Genomic DNA, 12,392 nt, shown 5'->3' with positions numbered 1-12,392 from the left:
TTCAGAACATATAAATATCTGCCAAAAATCAATGACTTTATAGAAAAGGGGGGAAAGAATAAGAAAAAGTAACTCTAAAGGAAAGGAAATACAAGTAGCCAATAAATATGAGATGATGCACAACCTTAGTATTAATTAGAACACAAATTTTAAAAAATAATTTTTATTCATCTGATAGGAATAAAATTAAAAGAATCAATAACACCCAGTCTAATGTTGTGAAGGAGTGGGAAAACAGGCACTTGTACAAACCTCTAATCCAGGAATTTAGGTATCCTTCTAATATAAGTACACAAACATAAAAGGATGTTCACTTCAACATTTTTTATATAAACAAAATATGGGATAAAACTGAAATTCTCATTAAGGAGGGATTAAATAAACTTTGGGGCTTTCCAGGTGGTGCAGTGGTGAAGAATCCACCTGCCAATGCAGGATACGAGAGGTCAATCCCTGGGTAGGGAAGATGCCCTTGAGAAGGAGATAGCAACCCACTCCAGTATTCTTGCCTGGAAAAATTCATAGAGGAGCCTGGCAGGCTACAGTTCATGGGGTTACAAAGAGTTAGATGCAACTGTGCACACACACACACACAAATAAATGGCTATATGCTATCCCAATGCATGGAATAAAGATTATTTGTGCAAACATGAAGAGGAGACAATGTTAAGCCAAAAAATGCAGAATAACATGTATATTATGATCCTACTTTTATAAACTTAAAAACTATATTTGTAAATGCATAAAAAAATGATGGACAAGTTATATACCAGTGGTTGCCTATGAGAAATGAGGTTAGAGCATGAGAAATAGACTGTTTTGTGTGCATTTTTACTGTTGTGATATTATGATTTATAATAAAAATAAGATGTTATTTGATCTTGGTCCCTATTCCTGGCACACTGCTCCTAAAACCCTTGTAATTTTCTAAATGATAAGAGTGATCCAAGAATTTTTTGTTACAATGTTTGGTCTTTTGTCCTCAAATAGCTCCAGTTCCTGAAACATTTCCAGAGTGATAAAGGAGTGTCTCGTTATTCAAAATAAGCCCCTTTAAATCACAAAGTGACTTCTGGATAGCCCCTAAGGATGGGTACCTCTAAGGAGGGAAAAGAGGCTGGAGGTTGAATTAATTACCAATGGCCAATGATTTACTTAATCATGCCTACATAATGAAGTTTCCATAAAAACCTGTGAATTACAGGGATTCTGAGAGCTTCTAGGTTGAAGGAGGCATGTAGGTGCGACAGTGGCACTCCTGAGAGGCCATGAGGTTCCTTGCCCCTTCTATACCTTGCCATCTGGCTGTTCTTGAGTTGTATCCTTTTATAATAAACCAATAATCTAGTAAGAAAACTGTTTTCCTGAGTTCTATAAGCCATTCTAGCAAGTTAATCAAACCTGAGGAGAGGTTTGTGGAAACCTGTGGTAACAGGTTGGTCAGAAGCATAGGTAACACTACTTGGACTTGTGATGGGCATCTGAAGGGGGCAGTCTTGTGGGACTGAGCCCTTAGCCTCTGGGATCTGATGCTATCTTTGTAGTTTTCAATAACAAATTTTTTTGAATCATTAAAATGTCACCAGGGCTTCTCTGGTAGCTCAGCTGGTAAAGAATCCACCTGCAATGCAAGAGACCCCGGTTCAATTCCTGGGTCGGGAAGATCCCCTGGAGAAGGGATAAACTATCCACTCCAGGCTTCCCTGGTGGCTCAGATGGTAAAGAATCCACCTGCAATGCAGGAGACCTGGGTTCGATCCCTAGGTTGGGAAGATCCCCTGGAGGAGGGCATTGCGACCCACTCCAGTATCCTTGCTTGGACAATTCCCATAGACAGAGGAGCCTGGCAGGCTACAGTCCATGGGGTCTCAAAGAGTAGGACACGACTGAATGACTAATCACACAGCACAAAATGTCACCAATCTCAATTAGCTACCAGTCAAATACTTAGTTCTATAAAACCCAAAGCAATCAGATTTGTGACAAAAGAGAAACAGTTCTTACTTTTCTCGTAATCTTTGAAGCTCCACCTTTAAGTCCTCATCCTCTATTTCTGACTCATCATCACTGCTCATTGGGGAAGATGGTGAATAAAAGTGCGAGCTCTGTGTTTGAACACAGGCTTTTTCTTCACAGAGTGGTAAGCACTTTTCTCTCTCTGTACCAGTCTTCGCCATTGATTTCCCTCTGTCAGGAAGAGCGGCTGAAAATTCACAATTAGAGCTAGGCTGTTTCCTAGCAGTATGTATCTCTCTCTCTTTAAGCAGTTCAGATCCAGACTGCATGCTACTTCCTGTGGCTGAATTTTCTTCCAATTCCTTTTCTGTACTCATTGAAGATATATCAGTTTCACAAGCTATACTAAAAGATGAAAAGTTGTCAGTTTGTTTGGAAATTCTTGGATCTTCTTTGAAGGTTTCATGAAGAGCTTGTAACTTCTGAGGAGAAAGTGAAGTTTGTGGATTGTGTGTGACAGGTTCCATTTCTACCAATTGAGACTTTGCTGTTTCAGTAAAGGCTAAAGCTTCTTCACTAGACTGACTTGTCATTTCATTGAATGCTGGTATGTGTTCTATTCCAAAAGATGTCACTTCCACTGACTCCTGCTGGGGAACTGTAATCACCTGAAATACAAAAAGGCAGAGGTGGCTGGCTTTGCCTAACCAAAGAGTAAACCCACAAAGAAATTCAATATATTATATGGTACAGACAATTGGATGGTCTTCTGCAATGTATACACATTGATAATACCAAAACTTTAAAACCCCATTTAGGACTTCCCCAGTGGTCTAGTGGTTAAGACTCTGCACTTTCACTGCAGGGGCCACAGGTTTGACCCCTAGTCAGGGAAGTTCTGCATGTCACATGGAGCAGCCAAAGGAAAAAAAAAGTTTAAAAAAAATCCCATTTATTCTTGCCATATTCAAAGGTTTTCAGTTGGGCCCTTTGTAAATTCAGTTGGCTACATATTGCTCAAATACAATTCTGCAATTAAAACATTCCATAGGTGCACATACAACTAACACCATTTTGTAAACCATCTATACTTCAATAAAAAATTAAAAATATTTTAATTGCCAAGATTCTAAAGGACATGAAATCAGATTTATAAAAAAGATGACTCCCACCCACCAAAAAACAATGACACAGATCTATGCTCTGTTCCAGTTACTAAAATCCTCATTTCTTTAGACTCACCTTTAGTGGATGGCTACAGAAGGTGAGAAGATACATATAAGGGGGAAAAATTAAATATGATAATAATCTACATTTAAAATAATTACCATCTACAGACCTAGATCTTCAATGCTGTCACCTTTCATAATGTCCCTGTAGAAAATGATTCTACCAAAGACACAAACCTGAAACCGACCCCGCTGAAATGATCCACTCATTGCTTTACATTTACTCAAAGACCTAGTATCAGTTGTGGACTCTCCTGTCAGATGACTGGGGTCAGGAACAACTGCTGATCTCGTATCTTCTATTTCCACTGCAAGTTTTGCCAAATTGTAAGCAGAAAGGAGAAAATTGTTTGTTAATATTACATTTGTTTACATTACCAGAAATGAAGTAGAAAAAGCTTAACTCCTGCTAGACAATTAAAAAAGTGTTAATGTAATAAGCAACACTGTAGAAGCCCCTACCTCTAAATCAGACATTTCAAGATTTATCCTGAGACTTAGTGTCTATATGAAATGAATACTTTAAAACTGAATTAGTTACAAAAGGAAAAATAAAATGGAAATGACATTAATGGGACGTGTTACATACATGGGCTATACGGAAAAGGTGGCAAGATTTGTGTATGAATAACAACAGAAAGAAACAGAAGTAAATGAAAAATGATGTTACCTAGTCTACGTCCCTGACTGTAAGCACACTACCTTGACGGACTTTTGATCTCTTGAAAAAGCTGGTTGACTGCCGTAGCCTGTATGCCCAGCTTTTTAATTTGCGAGTCCAGGATTTCTTGCTAATAGGATTTTTGAGACTAGGACAAGTAAAGCTTAGGCCAAAATATCCACCTCCTGTCTGTAGATGAATGGTTCCACCGCTTGACACAGCAGCAGGATAGGCCTCTGGATCTCCCGGAAGTGAAGCATCTGGGGACATCTCCTAATGGAGACAAAAAGAGGAAAACCAAAACGGTAATAATTTACGTGAGGTAGAGCAGTTATTTATACCATTGGAGTTTCTTGTATGGACCAGTCAGTAATCAAAAACAGAATGCTATGTATATTTCTATTAATAGTACTATGTCAGACTAAACCTGAAGTATTGAACATATAGGAATTAAGCCTTCTTTTTCTTTAAAAATATTATTTAGACTTCACATAAATAAAATCACAGAATATTAAATTTCCACCCTAGAATATTTTTTATCATAGCAACTTTGAAAACTGAAAATTAAAATCTGAAGTAAACAGATTTAAAACAATAAAAAACCTTCATTACACCAATTTACTAAAAAAAAAAAAGGTTAAATCTTATCATCTTAAAATGGAAATTTTCATCTATGCTTATATTACTTAGGACAGTTAAAGATGCCTGACACACATGATAAACATAGAAAATCAAGATATCTAGGCATTAAGATTTACAGAAATATATTACCAAATCAAATTTATTATATTATGTAATCACACAGAAATTTAATTTAAAATGGATCTCAAAATTATTTCAAATTCAAACTCTAAAAATTGTTAACATCAGGCCACAGCTGACTATAAAATCACACTTCCCTCTTGTATTCCCATTTTCCCCCCGAAAAATAAGAATTAACTGCTGTTTCTGAGTACTTTAAAAATAAATTCCTTATAATAACTCATACAAAAAATTAATATACATAGCCACAAATACTTTGGGAAACCTGAGAATGGCCCCTACAAATTTAGAAAATTAAAAAAGTATTGAAAAGCTCAAAGAATAGGATTTAGCATTTGTCTGAAGGAAGATCGCCTGAAGTGAAGTGAAGTCGCTCAGTCATGCCCGACTCTTTAGACCCCATGGACTGTAGCCTGCCAGGCTCCTCCATCCATGGGATTTTCCAGGCAAGAATACTGGGGTGGGTTGCCATTTCCTTCTCCAAGACAGCCTAAAAGCAGCACTAAGTAAACTGCAGTTTGGGATAAGCATTTTTAATTATTAGAGTCAACAGTCATTAAAAGTAAAATTCTGAACAACTAGTTTTTATTTTCCAAAGTCCTATTTTGGACTACCAATACTACTTTCATAAAGAGAAAAAAAAAAAAAAAACTCTCAATAACATTGGTCCCACTGAAATTACAGAAAAGATTTTTATTAAGTAATAACTGGATCAAGATGATAAATTAAATACAAGTTCTAGCTTCTCTTATCAACCCAAAGCTATAAGTGCAACAGGAAAAACAGATGTAGACACAGGCATATAAGATTAAAGGAGGAAAAAGTAGCCTCCTTTAATCTGCATGACATATGCAAGAACTGTTTCAAAATGCAGTAAACTCAGGTGGGAGATATGGGCAGCAGGAGAGAGCACCCTGAACAACCAAAAGGATGAGTAGTTGGATAGAATGCTTACAAAGCTACACACAATTTGTCTCCTATCTGTCACTTCAACATCATCTTGTAACACCCTACTACTTACTGGCCTTCTTTTGGTTCCTAAAACAGGTCTCTTACCTGTGAATATCACCATCGCAAACCAATCCTTCCGTGACCACTCTATCTAAAGTAATTCCTTAGTCATCCTATCGTAGCCCTTTTTATTTGTTTAGGATTTATTTTCCCCCACTAGAGTATGAGTTCCACAAAAAACAGAGATCTTGACTTATTCACTGCTCAGTAGATATCCACTGAATGGAAGAGTGAACTGGTTAGGGTACCAAACAAGGAACAGCCAGGCAGTTCTGCACCTTCCTACCCCACCTCCACAACAAAGAAAAGACATCAGAGGCATCTGCTCCCAAATAAGAGTGGCAAGAGGAAAATGTTTGTGGCCAAGAAAAATATCAGCAATATAGGGAGGAGATAAGATCTAGGAGGTTAAGGGGAAGCCCTGCTACTTTTGAAGACTAGCTATTAGACCTCCCTCTAGGCAGCATCAGAGACAAGTTGCAATAACCAGTGCCAGGAAGCATGTCCCACGCTTTCCTCATAATTACTAGAGTAAGACTATAGTAATTGTATATAGCATTTACAAACAGACAAAGAGGGAATCTCATAGGGGAAAAAGAAAAACTGAGTACGCAATAAAGAATCACCAACACTTTTGGGAAATCAGTACTTTAAGAAAACACTAAACTCAACAAATAGAATAGCCAAGGAAATAACATTAATAACATAGAATAAGGCTTTAATATCTTCAAAGACATGTGTGAATATACACATCCATAAGAAAAAGAAATTATTAGAAATTAAAAATATAATCCTTCACATAAAAAATAGCTGAATAGGAGATTATAAACAGCTTATAAATACAGAAATTCTCCCAGTACAAAAAGCAAAAGGACGAGATGGAAAACATGAAATGAAAAGTTAAATAGGTAAGAAAAAAAAAAAAAGTAAATGAAGAAATAAAATTGTCTATTCACAGATGATACAATCTTATATATTATATAGAATATCCACCAAAAGCTATTACAGCTAATAAACAAAGCAAAGTAGAAGCATATAACATCAACAATCAAAAATCAATTGTATTTCTATATGCTACCAATGAAAAATCAGAAAAGGAAATTTAAAAAAGCAATTTCATTTATAATAACAGTAAAGAGAATAAAATAACACTGCTGGAACAACTGGATGATCATATGCAGAAAAATGAAGCTAGATCTTTATCTCACACCATATACAAAAATTAACTCAAAATGATGTTACTACCTATACTTAACTAAGGGTAAAACAAAATAAAGACATTTTTGGACATTTAAAAAAATCAAACTGCTAATCCATGCAACATATTTAAAAATATTATTTATAGAAGCATTTGAGGGGGAAAACAAAACGGAATTCTAGGACACCAGAAATAGTGGCAGGTAATAAGTTTGATCTAGATGTAGCAAGTGGACATTTGAAACAAATAAAATAATCCATTTGACTTTGACACTTGGAAGATTTTCTTTTGAGCAACAAAGCTTAAATAATAGAGAATTACATTTCATTTTTTATGGTTCTAATCACATTACATGATCATCAGATAACACATATAATATGTTATTTACTGATTTTCAATTCTTCCAATCAACCTACAGACAAGGCATAACCAACTATTAAAAAATGTATATGTTATAAACTTTGTTAATGCTAAAGTGTAATTTAAGTAATAAAAATGGGAGGTGTACAGGGAAGAAAAATAGAGGAAAGAGAAAATATAATTTCTCCACCATTCCGAGAAATGAGTCAGATTTTATTATATGAAACTGCTAAATCCAAAAATCAGTAAGTATATTATTTACAAGTTATTAATAGCAATGACCACAGAACTAAAACCAGGAACTTAAATGTTTGGGGAGTGGGAGTGTCAACACAACAATTTAATTTCCTATCCTTCTGAATTTTTGTGTTTATGCATCAACTGCATAATTTTAAATTACTAGTTTACAAAAAAACAAGTAAGTTATTTTTATTCAATGGGATGTTATGCTGTTAGGTGAGGTAAAACTATGTATTCTGATATGGATAGATGTCTGTAAGTGGGGAAAAATGCAGAACAGCACATGTATATAAGGAAGTATATGTATATAAATATATAGTATATATCTGTATCTCTGTAAATAGATATAATACATATAAAAAGTGCTATATAAATATTTGTATGTTAGTTAAAACCATGTCTAGGAAGATTTATTAACAGCTGTGTCTATAGGTTTTGAAGTGAGGTGAATTTTACTTTATATATATGCATATATTACTTATATAATAATAATAATAGAGATACAGTGATAAATATGTCTATGATATACTATAAAATAAAAAATTAAATTGTAGACCAATATGTTTATAGCACAATCCTATTTTATTGAATAAAAAGTTATAGGTTTTTAACTAGATCTGTATAAGCTTAAGTCAAGAAGGATAAGTACCATATAGTAGATAAGCACCAGATAGTGGTTATCCCTATGAGCTGAAGGAACAGAAAAAGAAGTTAAATTCTTACATTACATAAATTAAGAAAAAAAAACAAGTCAGGAGATTATGGGGGATTTTAATTTTCTTTTAAAAAATGTTCTCAAATAAATAAAAAACTCACAAACAAGATTAAATTAAAACCATACAATTTTTAAAAGGAAACTGATAATAGGTATTTTTAAGTGGAAATCTAAAAGCAAGTTCTTCCTACCCCCTAAAACAATCTATCAGTCCTGTTCTGTCATTAATATAAACATAAACATTGCTCACAAGTTCCTAGCTAATTCAACAGAGGGGTCTCTCACCAAAGATAGTTCTACTGCCTCTATTGAGAAGTTTTAGGCCCCTTCATCCTAAGCCATGGCCTTTTAAACACCTGTGACCTCAGAATCTTATGACATAGATAATTTCATTTCAAAGGACAGAACTTTAGAAAAGAAGGCATTTCTTTTAAAAGCATAAGGAATTGGTTAGAAAGAATGATACTTACATGTAAACATAATTCGCTGGGTATAGAAGTTATCACATTCAGGTCCCTTTTGAACACTGATATGTTAGCAGGCTGATTCACAGCCACATTGGACAGAATCTTAGAGCCTGTCTGCTGAAAATTAGGGGACTGTGCAGGACTATCTTGAATTCCACAGTGACTGGTGCCTATGACTTCTGGCACTGGACATGAGAGTACATCTTCAGCAGAGGAAGAAAATGGAGAGTCTATGCTTTGGGTATCCTTCTGACTCTCAGGGTAGATGCTAGGTATGTTATGCTCCTGATACAGCAAATTTCTTAATTTTTCATCCAGAGTTTTAATTCGGTTGTCTGCAAATTCCATTTTTGGAGGTCTTTCCCCATCTGATTCCAGGACAGTAGAGGATAGAAGGCTGGCTGGTTCAATGCCAGGATTCTGAGTGGGAACGACCATCTTAGGAGAACTTGCTTCCATGTTCACTGCAGCTTCTCCTTCTTGGGAAATAAATTCGGCATCCGTAGTTCGCTGCTGCACTAGTAAGGATTGAGGCTTTTGATCAGATATAAATGCCGGGGTTGTAAGACAGTTAGCTGCAATCTGAGTTGACTCATCAGAAGCTGCCTGACTGGCAGCTTGGTGACCTGGATACACAGGTAGAAATATGCCTGCTTCATTGGTGAGTCCCTCACATTCAAGTGGAACTGCACGAACTGAAGTAGCAGTATGATTGGAACTACTAGCAACTGGTACCATTATTTGCCTGTCATCTTCCACTTGATAAAGTATAGCTGGCTGCTTAGTTTCTACACTGGCATATTCAGAAATCTTACCATCAACTACATCCTTGTGTTGTGATGTGGAGGTGAAAAGTACACGCTGGCACGGATTACTTTCTAGAGTAAGCAGTGTGTCCTGTGATATTTCCTTATTACTTATGTTTCTTGGACCTAGAATAATAACAAAGAATGGCTAAGCATGTATTGTTAAGTACAAAGCATAGACTAGTCCAAACTCAAAAGGGACAAAGAGAAACAAGAGGCAAATCAGAACCAGTGTGAAACTACTCTTGACAAGGAGAAAAATATTTTTTTCATAAATAATAAAATTTAAATGGCTTAAGTTATATTCTAATATTAACATCTTCAAAAATGCTTATGGAAATTCTCATAAATGGAATAAAATACCCATGCTGTTGTTCAGTTGCTAGTCGTGTCCAACTCTTGGCAACCCTATGGACTGCAGCACGCCAGACTTCCCTGTGCTTTCCTATCTCTCAGAGTTTGCTCAAATTCATGTCCATTGAGTTGGTGATACTATCTAATCATCTCATCCTCTGCTGCCCCCTTCTCCTTTTGCCTTCAATCTTTCCCAGCATTAGGGTCTTTTCCATGAAAACAACTTAAAGATACGGTATATATTTTGCATCCCCATCTCCCAGGTCTGAATAAAGGTGCAGCCAACAAACACTTACTAGAAAGTAGGTTTAACCCAGGAACTGTAGGCATGTACTGCTGAAGAGAAGGAGAAGATTGAGCTTCACGGTTTCTTATTGTCTGATTTATACAGAATCGCCATCGACCAACTGGGGATGACTGAGGAGGAGCAGATTCATCTGTAGAAAGAATTGGCAAAAATTAATATGCTAAGCAACTGTCAATATATTTAACTTGTTAACTAAGAAAATAAGGTTAAAACAACAAATTGTCTTTTATCTCTATTTCCAACAGCAACTTATAAGACCAGACCTCCCAAACCTGACTGACAAATACTCTAAAAAACTAAGCGCAAGATATCTTTAGAAAAGGATTTGGGATTCTTCAGAAACAAACACTGCATCAGTAGTGATGAAAAGCAGGGCACTTCTTTTTGGAAAAAAATGAAAAGCATTTTTTCCATTAAAACCTACATCTTTGTTTTGTATCTTGATTATGGTAGTGCTTACACATATCTATAGTAAAGTTGCTTAGTCGTGTCTGACTCTTTGCGACCCCGTGGACTGTAGCCCACCAGGCTCCTCCATCCATGGGATTCTCCAGGCAAGAATACTGGAGTGAGTTGCCATTTCCTTCTCCAGGGGATCTTCCCCACCCAGGGATTGAACCCAGGTCTCCTGCACTGCAGGCACACGCTTTAACCTCTGAGCCACCAGGGAAGCCCCTGTGTATATGTGTATAGATCTGTGTATAGATACACATATCTATAAGAGGACAAAAATTTACATAACTCTACACCAAAAGAAAAAAAGCCAATTTTACTTTATAACAACTTAAAAAATAAAGTAAAATAAGGCCCTACATCTGTATTCCTACTTTGTTAACTTATTCAAATAAGTAATTCTCTTTTAAACTTTACCCTACTTTGCCAGTTAGAAATCTACTCAAACTCCTACTAATAAGAAAATGAAGATAGAGGAGAATCCTAGCACCCTAAAACAATCTAACTTTCAGGATAATGGTATCTGGTTCCATGACTCCCACACCACCTGTTGTTTCTTCATGCTATTGTAATTCCTTCAGAGGTCCTCATTTGTCTATGGTTCTTCTCCCCCTCACAGATACTCTAAATATATCTATGATCAGAGCTGAAAAGAATGGAGAAAAAAGGTTGTGAGAAGAGAAAATAGAAGACCTCATTTTTAGTCCATGGAAATTTATCTGGTATCTGATTTTCAAAAACTTATTAGTGATCAGAGCAGGTAGAAGCATATCATTGGTGGAATGAAATCAAGAAACGAATGCTACTGATATTAAACATGAGACAAACTCAGAATACAGTGATTTTAGTTAAGAAAGTCGCTGTCCATCTCATATCAGGAGAAAAATAAAACTTGCCAGTTAAATTCAAACATTAAAGCTGTTAAAGGTCATCAGTACTGTGACTGCTTTTCTGGTAACATACCACACGACAACTCAGAAATAAATTAATCAGGTAAAGAACCAATACTTGGAGGAAATTTGGAGAAGAGTTTTACTTCTCACTTTTTTTACTTCTTATTTCTGAGCTATAAAGTCCTTTCAAAGTGTGGGGAAACCTATATTAACAATTTATCAAATTCCTTTATTGGCTGATATCCTTCCCAAGGTATGTAAATTAAGTTTCCAAATGTCTTGCTTCAAAAGCCAAATGGTAAATTTTGTTAAATATACTTACTGCTGGTTTGACTGGATGCAGAATTTATCTGTACTTGTTCAGATGATCCTGTCTGAATTAAAAATGAATAGATAAATAAAGAAGTTCCTGATACATATTCGAGAAGACCTATTTGCTAAGCAACTGCTCTTACTTGGCTACTGCTGGGTTCCACAGTAACAGAGTCAACTCCAACAGCTCTTTCTGTAGCAGAGTGAACATGAAGGATCTCCTGGGCTTGACCTACGATAGCCCTCAATTCTTCCACAAATTTTTCTTTTTCACTTTCCAAGACAAAGTTATCTTCAACCTATCCAAAAGGAAAAGTAAGTCTATTCAAAAGAATGTATTTAGTTTCTTTGAAATTATAATATGGTGACTACCATAAAGAAAAATTAATTGCTATTTAGACCCGATTGCCACAACAGAATTAAGAAAAGACTAGCAATAAAATGCCAGACAACACATTAAATTATTCTTTCTACTTGAGATCACCAGCATTTGTCAGATTGGCACTACTTACCAGAAGCCAGCATTTAAAAAAATGTTAGCATTCTATAAATTAATTTGAATTCTAATTAATTAAAATTAATTAACTCTATAAATTAATTTGAAGAACATAACTGAGGCAATGTTTACATTTAAAACTAGGATGTCCAAACCCAAAAGCTTTTAAATC

At 35.6% G+C, this 12,392-nt stretch overlaps 1 protein-coding gene across 1 annotated transcript in view; it reads right to left on the bottom strand.

The window, feature by feature from the left end:
- The window catches only part of WNK3 (WNK lysine deficient protein kinase 3), a 188,214-nt gene that overhangs the window by 39,498 nt on the left and 136,324 nt on the right, over positions 1-12,392 (bottom strand). Inside the window, 7 exon segments of the mRNA XM_070366298.1 lie at positions 2,005-2,624; positions 3,363-3,493; positions 4,029-4,119; positions 8,603-9,531; positions 10,056-10,196; positions 11,735-11,786; positions 11,868-12,023. Of these exon segments, the coding sequence (XP_070222399.1) occupies positions 2,005-2,624; positions 3,363-3,493; positions 4,029-4,119; positions 8,603-9,531; positions 10,056-10,196; positions 11,735-11,786; positions 11,868-12,023 (2,120 nt within the window).

This window comes from Bos mutus, chromosome X, assembly GCF_027580195.1.
Source record: "Bos mutus isolate GX-2022 chromosome X, NWIPB_WYAK_1.1, whole genome shotgun sequence".
Taxonomy (NCBI): domain Eukaryota; kingdom Metazoa; phylum Chordata; class Mammalia; order Artiodactyla; family Bovidae; genus Bos; species Bos mutus.
This window is presented reverse-complemented; position numbering and strand designations above follow the sequence as displayed.